Raw genomic sequence first — 16000 nt, forward strand, 5'->3', positions numbered from 1 at the left:
AGATGTCGCGAATGAAGCGTTTATAGTACAAAGCTTTAAGAGCACCACTGGCTAAAAATTTGTTCTCAAACAAGTTCATGAAGATATTAGCGTAGTTAGGACCAATGGCGGTGCCCATTGATGTACCACTAACCTGAACGTATTCGATTCCTTTGAATTCAAAATTACTTAGTTGTAATAGTTGGCGCAAAAGAGCAGCTAAAATCTGGCTGTGCAAGGTGTTATTGATATCTGATATCTCATATGCTAGTAGTACAGATCGGATGCCGTCGGTATGTGGTATGTTAGTATACAGGGACACCACGTCTAAGGTAACCAAGAGGGCGCCATCGGGGACCTCAACTGAAGTGATATCAGATAAGAAATGATTGGTGTCTTTAACATATGACGCAAACGTTGCAGGAATGTGGTTGATTTCCGTATCGACAGAACGGGAGAAATATTGGGTTACAGTTCCTATTACCAAGACAATTGAACGGCCAGGATTACCATGTTTATGTATCTTCGGTAGGAAGTAGAAAATGCCGGCGACGGGGCTCAAAGGAATAAGAGACCGAATTAATGAGCTATCAAACTTTTTGTCGGATGCGAGCACGGTTAGCGTACTTGCTATGAAATACTTAAAATATTCAGTTGGGTCTTCTTGAGAACGTTTATAAAGTGACTGATCGTTAAGATGCCTCATCGCTTCTTTAAGATAGGCCGTTCTATTTAGCACTACAACAGACCCCCCCTTATCCGCAGGCTTAATGACTATGCTGTCAAGAGACTCTAGTTTCTTTATTTCTGGGGTTTCATTTGGGTTGAGGTTACGCTTGAAACAGACTTGATTTCGGGATGCTTCTAGGACGTCTCGCTGTACTGCGATGATGTAGAAATCTAGGCATTGTCACGTTGGGTGGGAGGCGTCCACCGCTTACACGAAGGAACTGCTTTGGATGTATGGTTAGATTGATCTCTGCCATAAAAATATTGCCGTAGTCTTAAACTTCGGGCAAAGTTATCTAAGGCTTTCATTAGCTCGAATTCACTGAATCCGCCTGTGGCTGGACAAACCAAGTTCCTGTGACAGGACACTCCTCTCCTCTTCTGACAACACAGTTGATGACAAATTTACTATACAGCTAGGCGCGATTGAAGACACTTCAGGTGTTACATTGGACAGTTTTCCTGAGGGAATTCCAGAAATGCAGGGCAGTGGTACACCATGACGTAAAAGATCCGTATGCTTCATCGGTTGAATTTCGCTGATCTTTTTCTGCTCGTAAGCCGATAGAAGCGTTTCTTCGGCAACACTTAAGTTTTGAAAAGAAAGGGCTTGTGTTTTCTTGTTCCGCAACCACTTAAGGGAAAACTTGTGATGCTTGATGATGACACGCATAAGGTCGAGAGAAGCGTTTTTAACACCTTATTCTATTGGGACAGATTATAACTTTACGTATTGGCTGCAGCTGGTTTGATATTTTCATACGTTTGGGCACTATAGAAGCATCTAAGTCTGTAAAGCTAAGATATGCTGGTTACAACGAATACGCTTTTCAACTGCTTTTCTAATTCTCAAGTAACGACTAGAAAGCATGCCGTCTTCTGCAGTACTATTAGTCCCAGACTCTAGTCACTTTTGATCGTTTGATTCTGGCACTCCAGAATATCTCTTACGCAAGTCGTAACGGCGGACTCCTGGTTCGTTACGAAGTGGGGATGAAGATCTCGGGGTGTTGCTGCGGGCACCCAGAGATGGTCCAGGAGGATGGGAAGGCAATGATAGGGGGTCCTGATTCACCACCGCCACCGTAGTCATCGTCGTCGTCGATGTAGCTGTCGGCGTTGTCTTTGTCGCCGCAGCCGTTGTTGTTGCCAACGTCGTAGACGCCGTCGCTGCCACCGTCCCCGTCCCCGAAAACCGGACCAACGCTGCCGCCCACGCCGCCGCCGCTGCCACAGGAAACTGCACCGCCACCGCCACCGTCGCCGCCGTCGCTCCCGCCACTGGAGTCACCACCGCCATACCCGCCAACTGAGGTGAAGACGTCCGCGGCAAGAGCGCGGATGGGAGGAATGGACTCGAATCTATGATCCAAAAAATTGCGAAGCCAGGAGCTTCTTTAAACGTTCCGCACATGGCCGTTGAAATGTTATTCCTTTTGTTTGAAACCTTTGATCAATTGCTGGTTGTGGTCGCCACGACGCCGGTCCCCAGCTCTAGGTAGAATGAGGCTAATGTAGATCCTCTTCATCCCAGGACGTTCATGCGCGAGACGTAGCAGAAGCGTCCTGTAACTGTCAAATGACGACTTAACAGAAGTAGATGGCAGGTCATTCGTCCCGATGTTCAAGGGTGTTCGTCAGAGGAGGTACGAAATCAAGCAAGCTGGGGAGATTATTTATGCGAGCCCCTGACAGCGAAACGATCATCGGAGTGCCATCTTTAAAGAGATTGAAATGCTGGTGAAGATTTGTGGTCGGCGAGTCCCGCACGATTGCAGTCGACGCAGTCGTCTTGGGGTGCCGGCAATTGATTTTTTCTTTTTTATGGTGGTCTTCCGGTGTCCGTGGTTCAGAAATATGGAAGGAAAATTTTCCTACACCCCGATAGAAAATACACAAAAGTTTTCGACCACGGCAAAAAAAACTAAAACAGGTTTAGTAATGTTTCGGCCGAGGGACGAAGCTTCGTCAGATTACAGTGATGGCATTGGTCTTGCAGCTTATATATGTTTCGAAACTACAAATTGTCAGCAAAAAATAAAAGCCGCTCTTGCAGTTGAATTGGGAAAGGGGAGAAAAGGAAAGAGGAAAATACGAGATACATGCTCTAGTCTAAAGCATTAGGTGGACGCTCTGGTGCCCAGCATTATCAATAAAGGTTTTTTTCCCACGATGTCCGTGCTTCTACAACAGCAAGGCTGTCTTTACAAGGTGGTCTTTACAAACACACCAAGAACACGAGCAGCGACCCTTAACAGCGATAACATGAACAATTGCCTGTATATATCCAGTTCAACAGCACAACACAGTGTTATCACATTACTGCGTATCATGGCAGCCTAATTTCCCTGGATTTACGTTTAAACCACATACTAAGGTGTTAAATTTGTAAATTAGCAATGACTCGGGAACGTCGCGAACCAGACTGAAGGATAGTTGCTTTGATATGGTCAAAGAAATGGCCTGTAACGTTCACGTGTTTGGATAGCGGAAGATGCGGAAGGGAGAATACATGTGCCCCGTTGTTATTGAAAGGTAGTTTAAATGGTAGCGCCGTTTGACCAATATGTTGCATGTTGCAAGGAGAACATTATGTTTAATTGATTACGTTTTCACTGTCACAGCCAAGATCGCTATTTATTTTTAGGCAATACTTAGAGGCTGAACCGATCGCGTAGCCGTCATGTGTGCGCAAACCTTGCAACGGGTCTTTTTGATTGATTGATTGTTTAACACGCCAACGCAACTCAGGCGATGAGGCGCAGCGTAGAGTAGGGCTCCGAATTAAGTTTGACAACCTAGGTATCTTTAACGTGCGCCGAACTCTCGTACACACGCGCGTTTTTGTTTTTCGCGTCCATCAGAAAGCGGCCGCCGAGGCCGGAAATCGAACCCGCGACCTCGTGCTCAGCAGCGCAACGCCTTAGCCACTGAGCCACCGCGGCGGGTGCAACAGAGCTTTTTTCAAGGATGGCACCCAGTCGGAGCGACATGTGTGGTGTTTGGTGAAGTTGAAATATCGCGAAGGTTTCTAGATATTCGGTATACTACTCGTGGCGGTTCGGGAAAACTTTCAAGGAGCCGATCACTCTGCGTGAGAACCTCCCTTCCGCATTTTGTGCTATCCAAACAGGTGAACGTTACAGGCCGTTCCTTCGACCATATCAAAGCCACTATCCTTCAGTCTGGTTTTCGTACCCACCATGATGGTGAAGTTCGCGAGTCATTCGTAATTTACAAATTTAACACCTTAGCATATGGTTTAAACTAAAGTCCGGGGAAATTAAGCTGCCTGAATACGCAGTACTGTTATAACACTGTGTTCTGCTGTTGAATAAGGCAATTGTTCATGTTATCGCTGTTAAGGGTCGTTGCTTGTGTTCTTGGTGTTCAGAAAGACAACCTTGTAAAGATAGCCTTTCTTTTGTATAAGCACAGACATTGTGCAGAAAACCTTTATTGATAACGCTGGGCACCATAGCTTCTATATAATGCTTTAGAGAAGCGCCTGTATCTCGTGTTTGCCTCTTTCCTTTTATTCCCTATGCCCATTCAAGTGCTAAAGTGGCTTTTACTTTTCTGCTGATAATTTGTAGTTTCGAAACATGTATAAGCTGTACGACAAATGCCATCACTGCAATCTGACAAAGGCCGGTTCCTCGGCCGAAACGTTATTAAACCGGTTCTCTTTTTTTACTGTGGTCGAAAACGTTTCTGTATTTTCTACCGGCGTCCAGGAAAACTTTGTCTCCCCCCCCCTCTCTCTCTCTCTCTCTCTATATATATATATATATATATATATATATTTATATATATATATATATATATATATATATATATATATATATATATATATATATATATATATATATATATATATATATATATATATATATATATATATATATAATATATAAATATATATATATATATATGAAGGAGCAAACTATGCCGCTAGAAACATTTCTGCGGTTTCGGAAAACATTTCGTATTTGTGCACGACGATTTCTAAGTCCGTGGGTAGTGAAGTACTCCCTCCAATAGGGATGTGCTTAGGTGAGTACCACTTATACAGTCCGTATCATTGATTGTTTTGTTTTCAATCATTCAGTTATGACCTGTGTGTTCTCTGTTTTGTTGCTTGTTCACCATTCCTGTCATAATTTCGGCTGGTTTGTAATTTAGGCTGTCGCTATAGGGCTATGGAATTTCGCTGTAGGGAGCAATATTAGTGTTATGCAGAGGTCACTCGCCATGGTTTGCATTGTGTTTGCCGAGGTGGCATTTCGTGCCGGTTTTGTGCCGCTGTTACGACGGGGCATGTGTCCTTTGTCAACTCTATTTTGGATTGTGTGTGATAGTCCATAAGGGGAAGCCTGTATGCTTCCATTAATTCAGCCACATTTTCGCATTTGGGTGAATGATTGCTGTAGGGCCAAAATGTATGTTGTACGTTAGAGTCTCTAATTATTGACACTTGTGGCTGTTCATGTTCAATCAGCACCTATGCTGTGCGCTTCCCAGTCGTCTCATCGCCTGAGCGGTTTTTCGTGAAGTTACAATGTGCGAAAAAGACTTTAAGCATACCTTTCTGTTTTAATAAACATGGAAAACACTTCTGTCATTGCTTCTTCATTCGTTACGCCGAGGGACATTTCAAAAGAAAGGAGTTTTAGAGCGCTCTTGCGAAGCAGGGTGACAGACACATTTAGGACTTTCTTGGACACATTTCGAAGCGAGCATAATGGCACGGGAAGAAAATGGCGATTTAAAAAGGAAAACTTGAAAGGAGGAACTACTATAAGTACTTTGGTTGTGCGTAATGACCTTCAGATAGGTAAAATTTTGCGTAGCGGAGCAAAATTTCGTGTAGTAAAAATGTTGTGTGACCATGCAGGAAATATGTAGCATTGCGATGTTTTCTCCTGCGCGGGCCTTTACTGAGAGTGTGTGCAAGCGCAAGGCTAGTAAAATGTAACAAGAGGCGAATATTTCACTGTCAACGTAATTATCGTTTTTTTCTTCTTTTTTTTCAGACACCCGGGTACGAGTCCTGGTTACTGAAAGAAGGTATGAAGAAATTATCGCCATTTGTGGGCCTGGTAAGTCGCCTTTTCACGGATTTTTCTGGTTATGTTGGCGGATGTTTGCGGCTTTGGCGGCATAACCCGGCCGGGAGATACAGCGCGAATTTATCGTTACTACAAATCGGGGAGGCAATCAAGTAAGATCAGTATGATTGCGAATGTTTTCTTAGTAGGGCCGTGCACTATGTCAAACATTTGGTGCAGCTTTTATTGATGCATTGCTTGCATTCGTGCATCAGCTTGCATTGCACTTTTTGCTGATGATTGTGCTGTTTACCGAGAGATTAAAAACGCTAATGACACTGTGTTGCTACAAGAAGATTTGGACGCGATTTTCAACTACTGCTCCAAATGGAAAATGACACTAAACACTAACAAATGCAAACTAATGTGCTTCTCACGTCTTAAAATTACTGACCACTCTTCCTATACCCTTAATGACACGCTATAAGAAACAGTAACACCTACAATATTTGGGTGTCTAATAACTCCATATCTTTCTTGGAACAGTCAACTCAGCCGCGTAATCGCCAACGCTAACCGCATGCTTGGGTATATTAAAGGAAATTTTCATATGACGTCACCTTCTGGTAAACCTTTTCTGTATAAGTCGTTAATTCGCAGTAAGCTTGAATATGCCGTTTCGATATGGGACCCCCGAAATGAAGCACTAAAAAATGCTATTGAGTCTTTTCAGAATCGCGCATCTCGATTTATTCTCTAGTGTTACGCTAGTGTTACGCTTATGAAGCAGTCTTTATCGTTTACACCCCTGGAACTACGCAGAAAAATGTAACGCTTAAGCTTTTTCTTTAAAATATAACACATAAATTCATATCTAAGAAATGCATTGTTCGCACCGGCAACCTACGTTTCATCGTGTAAGGATCATCGCCACAAATTGGGCACGCCTTTTACTGCAAAGCAGTATATGTCTAACCCCCCAGTTTTCATTCCGGTGTCATCGATTTACTCGGTGCCGCTTCGTGGCTCGTCGTCACCACCATTCACACCTTTTTCACAATTATTTTCCCCCATGCCTCTTTGGCAAGTTGCGCACTCGGCAGGTAACGGCGGTATGCGGTGATCAGATGAATGCGAAGAATAAACAGAAGCACGGATGGGCGTAAAGAAATGTACCGACGATTACTACACTCCCTAATACGAAATTTGGGCGCAGCGCGAGCTGCAGTCTTCTAGGTCACGACGCATTTCTGCTGCGTCTCAAGAACTGTTCGCGTTATCAGCCAACGTACTGCGGCGTGCGTTACTTTGCTGCTACCTCGCAGTGCACCGCTGCCGCCGGCCAGCATGTTGCAAATCGGTTTTGAACCTGCCGCGCAAATGTCACGTGATTCGGATTAGCCCCGCACAACGGAGCAGCACGAATGTTGTTGCATATCGTGTTTGAACATCCCGCGCGAAGGACAAGTGGTTTGGATTAGGGGAGAATGGAACAGCGTCTGGGGAAAGCGTCAAGGGGAGGGTGCTTCTTGGTGGCGACACATGAAACACGTGTGATGTAAAGGCAGTGAGAGAGATGTCGCCTTAGCCGCACGTGTCGTACTCCACTTTACCCTTTACTTGGACGCTCCTCTCTTTCTTCTTTTTTTCGTCACTGCTGCGTTCGCTCACTCCGTTTTGCGGCCATAAACAGCCTCCGCTCCCGCGAAACCCAGGTAACGCCTGGTAAAGGGCAGTTCCCTAAAACGACCAACACCCGCCGTCACGGCGTCCGTCACTTCTAAGAACGCGCACATGACCGGTTTCCGCTTTATGCGTCCGCAGGTTTGTAGTGAAGAATTGTGGAAGGGACGAGAGGAGGCGTGCACACGCAGCTATAGGTTTCATGCCCGTACTGATGGATGGCATGTCTGTTGCGCTGGTACGAGATTTAAACGCGGACGTTAAATGTCCCAATGAGGCCTGTCCGGAGTCAGTAGTGGTAAGCGGATTAGGTTTGTGTGTTCGCCTAATGTTCAGATTGCCGACCCAAAACCCGTATCGTGATCTATGGAAGTACAAAAATGCCATGTCACGCAGTTCGGTTGGCTGAGAAGTGAACCGTTATCTTTAAAGTCATTACAGTTGCGGCCGCAGTCTGAACCCGGCCTTACACAAACAGTGGTGCTTAGGACGCGGGAAGGACACTGGCAGTTCCATATTTATCTGAAAAAACAAAGCTTGGATAGGTCAGAGGTTTATTAAGTAATTGGCCAGGAAATGTGCAAGTAATCCTTCTTCACGGAGTGGAAGGGCATTAATTTTTAGTCGTTGTGCTTCTACCTTATCGTCTTCCATTCCAAAGACGTGATCGGAGTGGAACCACCTACCAGCAGCGGTCGTTCAAACTAACAATTTAGAAGAGTTCAAAAATCGGCTGCGCTCGCATTTTCGAGTACAGGCTGGTGATTAGTTGCCTGCTTTGCACTATTGTCATTGTGTACATCTTTTTAGTGTTTTGTACGGGTAAAGTGCTTGATTGTTGCAGTGCTTGTAATCAAAAGTTGTTCCTTTTTTTCTGTCGTTGTATGGTATTGGATAATACCGCTATCGTTTTTGCGTTCAAGTTATGTCTGCATAGCAACTCATTGAACATTGTTCGCTGCTAAAAATGTACTCTTTACTACTCCACTCTCCGATGCCCTTTTGGGCCATGAGGGTACATGATTTGATTGATTGATTGTAGGGTTTAACGCACCGACGCAGCGCAGGCACTGAGGCGCGCCGTAGTTGAGGGCTCTGGGTTATTTTGACCACCTGAGGATCTTTAACGTGCGCCGAAATCTCGTACACATGGGCATTTTTGCTTTTCGCCTTCACCAGAAGAGCGGCCGCCGCGTCCGGGAATCGAACCCGCGACCTCGTGCTCTGCAGCGCATCGGCTTAGCTACTGAGCCACCGCGGCGGGTATGAGGGTACATGGAATAAATAAAATAAATAAAAATGATGCAAGGGCGAAGAAACAGCTAAGTTGGGTGTCGACGTAGCTCCTACCACATTGACAGGGGATCTCAGGAGAGAGGGTGCCCAAGTCCAGCAGTGAAATGCCGCTTCGGACGGAACTGAAAAACAAAGACCATGGAATTATGTGCAGTCCTTTATTATGTAGCAGCGGTCGTCATCCTTTTCGTCGTGGCCCGATGGCACAGCCACGAAGGGCAAACCCTTTTGTAGGACGTCCTTGCCTTGAGAGACCTCTACATATTTGTCAGCTGGTGCACTGGCCAGCTCCACGTGTAGATTGTGAAGGAATGTCTTGACGAATCCGTCGTCGTCGCTTCAGCGTGGAGGACTCGTGTTGCGCCGGCCCGTTGCTGTACGACGACGACGACTACGAAGGCGGGAGCTCATCACGTGGTGCAAGCCCCGGCACAAGCGTGCTTGATCCCGGGCGCGAATTTCCAAACGCTTCGCTGCACAGAGCACCCACGTGAGATATGTGATATCACTGCGTGCGCTATTATTTTGAGCACCTGCTCATACCCCACCGTTCGAGCTCGGCGGAGCCGATGGCTTGGGTTCTAGCCCTAGTACGTGTATTTCCTGTTTTTTTAAATTATTTTTTCGTTTTTTTTTTCTAAACTCAAATGTACGCATTGTTTTTGGTAATAATGGTGATTGCACATGTTTTAGGTGCTTTAGGTTTGGGCCGCAGTCAATGACCACGTTAAATTACCGCTCTCCATTGCGCGAACTCAGATGCCACGTGGCTGCTTTGGGCAGCGAAGCGTTCAGAAATACGCACCCCGGGCACTCCTTACGAGGCTCGCGCTCACGTGCTATCCGTATTTTTTACCAAAGCCATTGCGCGAAGGTCCTGCTGGGCGCCTCAGGCCAGGAAAATTTTCTTTCTTGATATTTTTTCCTTAGGACAACGGACCAAGCCCAAGCTTAAACAGGTCCTCGGTTAAAAACTAATGCATTTCCCCATAGACTGATTACTCGACTTAAAATCTTTGTTAAGATCGGTGGATACACGGAGAGGGCGTGAAACCGGGCTTTCATCGTGTCAAAATGGTTACTTACAAATCTGGAAAAAAGAAATAATTTTAGATACGTTAATAGATAAATCACATATCAAGAAGGAGTTAAATAGTATACCTTTATCTCATAAACCACGCATCGGCCTACATTTAAATAGATCGTTGATTCGTTTACTTAGTGCGGGAATAAATCATCGCATAGGTTGGTTCTTGGGATTGCGATATGCGCCCTAGGTTTGACGATCGCTTCTTACACTAGCTATGCCGTGAAAACTACTTAAATATTAGAAGTTCTTGGAATTACTTTCGCTGCGAGTTAATGAGGAGGAATTCCTGGCGATGATTTTGACGATGCCACAGAATTGAACGGGTTTTTATGGGTTAGCGCAGCTTGCCTGACTGGAAGCTGTTAAGACCTATCCGAGCGTTTTTGGGACAGGAGACCGAGAAGCCAGCCGGTATGCTGAACTCAGAAGTATTTTTTTAAAAAAGGCTTTGCATAAACATATATTCGAGTGGTGGTGGGAAATCCTGTATTAATTCTTTGGGGGGGGGCGAGGTGCGGCTGTCTGAATGCGCGACAGTTGTGGCCACGCCGATACTTCGGTCAAGGGCCGGTGCCTGCTGGAGGACGCCGCGGAAGCGGACTACGTTCTCCTCACGGACCCATCGCACCCCACGCGCATCGGCACGTCCACAGTCAGAGACACTACCCCGGACCTGGCATTCCTTCACTTGCCCGACGACCGGACGGCGAGCTGGAGAAACACGGGAGTGAACCTGGGGAGCGATCATTACATAATCGAAGTCGTCGTCCCGCTCCGACCCAACGGCAGAGGCGGTGACGACACCGGAGACGGGAGCATCAAGCACCGACTCACAAACTGGCACGAGTTTCGTACCGAGGATTTGGGCGAGATCAAAGACATCGAAGAGTGGTCGAGAAGCATAGTCGCGGCCGCGGAGAAGGCGACGACCGTCACGGAAACGTCCGAGGAGACCGCGCGCATGGACCCCCGGCTCGCGCACATGCTGGAGGCGCGGCGCTCGCTACAACAACGATGGAAGCGGCAGCGGCACAACCGTGTCCTTCGCAAGAGAATCGCAACGCTCGGCCGAGAAATCGAAAAGTACAGTCGCCAGCTATGCGCGCAGCAGTGGTTCGAGCTGTGCAGCGAGGCCGACGGCCAGCTCCACCGGGGCGGCACGTGGAAACTCCTCCGCCACTTGATGGACGAAAGCCAGAGTAAAGAGTACCAACGACACCGGCTCGCGCAGATCATGTACGCGGCGACGAAGGAGCTCGGGGAGCGGGAGGTTCACAAGCGTCTCAACGAGCGCTACCTTCCCGAGACCGCGAGAGAACGGCACGGAGAATATGCCGGCCCGCCCAACCCCTCGCTCGACAGAGACATCGAGGTGTGGGAAGTCCGGCGCGCGACCCAGGCCCTGAACTGCCGGTCGGCGGCGGGCCCGGACCGAGTCACGAACAAGGCGCTGCGCAACCTGAGCGACGCGGCCGTAACCTCACTCACGAAGTACTTTAACGAGCGCTGGCGAGCCGGCAGCCTCCCGCGACAGTGGAAGACGGCTAAGACGATACTCATTCCCAAGCCCAACAAGCCGCCGGGCATAGAGAGCCTGCGCCCCATCTCCCTCACGTCGTGCGTGGGGAAAGTGCTGGAGCACGTTCTCAACGACCGGTGGCAGCGGTACCTGGAGACGAACGACCTGTATCCCGACTCGATGCTGGGATTCCGCTCGCGTCTGGGGACGCAGGACGCGATGCTACTGCTGCAGCGCGAGGTGCTGGCCCCGCCAACGAGGCCGACCTCGGACAACCGCGCCATCCTGGGCCTGGACCTGCAGAGCGCCTTCGACAAGGTGAAGCACTCGGCGATCCTGGCCCAAGTGTCCCGGCTCGGCCTGGGACAGCGTTCCTACAACTACATCCGGTCTTTCCTAACCGGCCGCACGGCCCGACTGGAGGTGGGCCAAACGCAACTAGAAGAGCGAGAGCTGGGCAGCGTCGGCACGCCGCAGGGCTCGGTGATCTCGCCGCTGTTGTTCAACTTGGTCATGATCGGCGTGGCCTGTCGCCTGGACGAGCTGCCCGACGTAAAGTTTACGATCTACGCTGACGACATCACGCTGTGGGTGTCGGGCGGCAGCGACGGCCACATCGAGTCGGCGCTGCAAGAGGCGGTGGACGGCATCGAGGAGAGTCTGCGCGGCACGGGTCTCCGGTGCGCCCCGCAAAAGTCACAGCTGCTGGTCGTGCCCCCGTCGGGCCGGTATCACAAGAAGGCGTCGGCCGAAGCGGAGCGCAGCATCGTGGTGCGAGCGAGCGACGGCACGGCCATACCCAAGGCGACGAGCATGCGCGTTCTCGGCATGCACGTGGACGTGAGCCGCCGCTACAACAACACCACCGTGGAACGGCTGATCACGAAGATGGGCATCGCCACGCGCCTCGTCAAGGGCGCGTGGCGATGCCCTTGACGAGGGAGCGTTTCACGAATGGAGGACCCAGGAACGAGCCAAGATCGACGCGGCGATCCGCAAGTCATACCGGGCGGCCCTGGGCCTACTCAACGGCACGAGCAACGCGGCCCTCGCGTCTCTGGGAGTGCACAACACGCTCGCGGAGATCAGCGAGGCGCAGAGAGTGGCGCAGCTGGAACGCCTGGGGTCGACCCGGATGGGCCGGAGACTGCTGCAACGCGTAGGATTGGGCTGCCCCTTCGAGGAAGAGGACGAGCTGATCCCGCTACGAGACGACATAGCCAACAGCGTGGTGGTGCCCCCGCTCCCGAAGAACGTCGCGCCGGGACGGAACTCGGAACGGAGAATGGCGCGGGCGTGCGCGCTCGCCAAGGAGTACAACGAGAGAGGCGATGCGGTGTTCGTGAACGCCTCCAAACATCGGGACCGAGACGACGCCTACGCGGTGGTGGCGGTGCGAGCCGCCACGGGAGAACTACTGAGCGCCGGCAGCGTGCGCGCCAAGTCCGCCAGACAGGCGGATGAGGCGGCGATCGCGCTGGCCCTGCTCGACCCGGGGACGAAGACGGTGTTCAGCGACTCCAAGTCCGCGATAGCCAACTTCGCCATGGGCACGGTGTGCAAGACGACGATGCGCGTCCTTTCCGGCATCGGAGAGGGAGCGCGCAGGAACACCAGCACGACCATCCGGTGGTTTCCGGCTCACATGGGCCGGGAGCTCCGCAACGGCCACCGAAACGTCAACGAGGTAGCCGACGCCGCGGCCCGTGATCTCGTCACGTGCCGAGCCGCGCCAGCGACGGACGCCGACGTCGACGAGGAATCGAGCGAAGAAGAAGACTACGACGCGGAACCCCTGACCACGTACGGCGCGACGCTGCGCTGGTACAGGGAAGAGAGGCGGGCCTACCCTCCGCCCCATCCGGGGCTCGCGAGGAGGGAGGCCGTGCTTCTGCGGCAACTACAGACTCGGATGGTGCTGACGCCGGCGCTCGTGCGCCACGTGTGCCCGGACCTGTATGAAGACTGTGTGTGCAGTGTTTGTGCGCGAGTGACCGCGGACCTGACCCACCTGATGTGGGGTTGTGAAAGACACGACGCGAGTGACGGGAGGCCGACCCTCCCTCCGGACGTTACGGACTCGATCGGGTCTTCGGAGCGCGAACACCAGCTAAGGGCTATCCAGCGGCTCGAGGCTGCACTGGGCAAGCAACGGCGAAAGGAGAACCCGCACTCCTCTCGGCCTCCTCCTGCGGGAGCGAGGGCTAGGGGAGACAGCGGCGGCACTCCAAGTAGCCCGCGCCGACCAGACGCAGGCCTCGGGGTCGGCCCGACGCCGCAGTGAGCGGCGAAGACTACGGGACAGTGAAGCACTGCGAGCAGTAGTATTAACTCTATGCCTGCGAGGCCTGACCCGTCCCCGACTGCAGGAGATCCAAGAAAGTCCTTTCTCTCTCTCTCAAGTCTTATTGCAATGTTGCCGCAGCATATCACCTGCGGCGAATGCAACCTATATTGGTGCCATAGACCAACTAAGGTAGAACGCATACGTACTTTTATTGTGTAAATTAGCATTTGTTGGCAAAAGTGCAATTCTTTCTTTCTGAAGTACAGGGACCATGAAGAACATGACTTTAATGTAGGGACTGTTGGGAAAGCAGGGTTTGAAAATCAAGTGTGTCAGCGGTATTCCCAACGACTACTTCATGCAAAGCGTTAGCTTTGACTAAACACAGCACTTGCACCTAGGCTGAGTTTGAAGTGTGTACATAGAAAAATTAATATTTCTATATATTCGTTCAAAATATAGCCGCCCAGACGTCACACCAACGTTGTGACAGATTAAGAACACCTTCGAATTGTAATGCGGAAATGTGTAAGTGGGGTTAGTAACGCAGGGTGCGCATCCAGAAAATCGAAGTCCCTTTTTGGTAAAAATGAAAAACTGGCAAGGGAAAGCTTCACGGTCTACCTGCTTTAGTGCGTGAAATATTGGGAACATATTCCGCTCCTTTGTATCTCGAGCCTTTAAGAGTAATATTAAAAGTGGTTTGGTACTGCGCCTTCTGTATTATTTTTTTGCCAGATGCCCAGCCGGAAGGGGCAGAAATGATTACCATGGGTAAGTAACCTCTCCACACTTTTCATTATTTTTTTACCAGCTCTTAGGTACAGTCGATCTGAATGAAAACAATAGTCCACGTATCTTCCCGCGTTGCTGCAAGGGTCGTCGAAATGGGATAGGATTCAGCCGCTTTTGCCACGTAACGGCCCCTCATCTTCCTCCTGCTCACTTGTTATGCTGAGCCTCTCGAGTGGCAGTCTTCCCAGAAAAAGGGAAAGAAAGTTTGCTGAATTGAATTCAAATTTCCCGCGTTTGCCCTGATGGCTCGCCCTACGCTGGGACGTTTTTGAAGAGAGCTGTCTTTGTTAGGCTACTTAACGGCTGAAAGTTTTGGTCTGTTTGTCTGTCTGCCAGTCTCTGACTCGAATCGGCAGCCTGCCCAAAGTGAAACATAATCTGCGCAATAGTCGTATATACTCACAACCAAATCTAACCGTCCAAGTCTGGTTTAATGTTCATATTTGTCGACAGTGTTGAACAAGACCAAGATATTACGCAAATATCAGACAGAAAATGTATGCATAAGAGATATTTACAGTGTTTTATTATAAACGAATTTATGGATGCGTGATTTTTCTGAAGTAAATTACTACGTCAACTGCTCAAAAATATTCACTCCATCGCCTGCTATCGTCGGCGCCACTATTTTACAAACGTCGATTTTATAAACGTGGTTTTATAAACATGGAAGTAGGGCACCTCCATTCACGCGCACCTCCGCCGTAGGGAAGCGCTGGCATCGAGGCACCTGGCCTGGAGCTGTGGAACGCGGTAAATTAAAATTGACGCCAGCAAACTTTTGGTGTTTTTACCTTGGCAGTAGGGCAACGGAAGAGTCATATCTTGAGAGGTGAGCGGGAAAGCAAAGGGGGGCATTTACCGGGCAAATGTTGACAAAGTCTGTCGTCTTTCGTTGACATTTGCAACGAAAGGAGCAGATACGCGGCAAAAATTTGGGGTAGCACTCGCCGCTCGACCGGCGAGCCCAGATCTTCACGACAGCGTTTTTAACAGCCACGCTGTTTAAGCTGGTGGGTGGACGGGCTAACGTGCGCAAAAATCTTCACCGAGCGATTACTTCATCGCGCAAATGTAGTTATTACTACATTTCACGTCATAGAGCTTTATGAGTTATTACTACATTTCACGTCATAGTTGTTACTACATTTCACGTCACGAGCCACGCCTGCGCGCGCACAGGCAAAGCTACTATGAAGCTTTTCCGGTCCGCACGCGGGTGTGGCTCGTGAAGCCACCTTTTGAAGGTGCGATACAACTGCCACAACTACGGCTTTGTACACACGTCGACGGGTGGCTCGCTTTACCACTTATCCCGACGAGTTGGTCATTTGTGACGGTTACACACAGGAAAAGTGTCAAAATGAAAGAATTCAAAAGCCAAGAAGCGAGAACGTTAATCAACTTTTAATTAGCGTCCCACACGCCGGGCCACACAAGCCGAGCGGTGGCCACCGAACGAGTTCAAAATTTTGCGCAAGCGCTCGTCTATCTGCGCCCTTATCTACTCGGAGCTTCAGCGCAAAGCCGCTGGGCACGCATACACTGTGCATACTTTATGACCGAGTGTT

At 49.6% G+C, this 16000-nt stretch overlaps 1 protein-coding gene across 1 annotated transcript in view; it reads left to right on the forward strand.

Annotated features, from left to right (window-relative positions):
• The window catches only part of LOC144164078 (uncharacterized), a 195644-nt gene that overhangs the window by 91743 nt on the left and 87901 nt on the right, over window positions 1-16000 (forward strand). Inside the window, exons 4-6 of the mRNA XM_077694648.1 lie at window positions 5745-5810; window positions 9082-9228; window positions 14373-14408. Coding sequence (XP_077550774.1) covers window positions 5745-5810; window positions 9082-9228; window positions 14373-14408 — 249 coding nt within the window. The remainder of the gene's footprint in view (window positions 1-5744; window positions 5811-9081; window positions 9229-14372; window positions 14409-16000) is intronic.

The sequence above is a fragment of the Haemaphysalis longicornis genome, unplaced genomic scaffold (assembly GCF_048455015.1).
Source record: "Haemaphysalis longicornis isolate Haplotype H1 unplaced genomic scaffold, Haemaphysalis longicornis Haplotype H1 scaffold_13, whole genome shotgun sequence".
NCBI lineage: Eukaryota > Metazoa > Arthropoda > Arachnida > Ixodida > Ixodidae > Haemaphysalis > Haemaphysalis longicornis.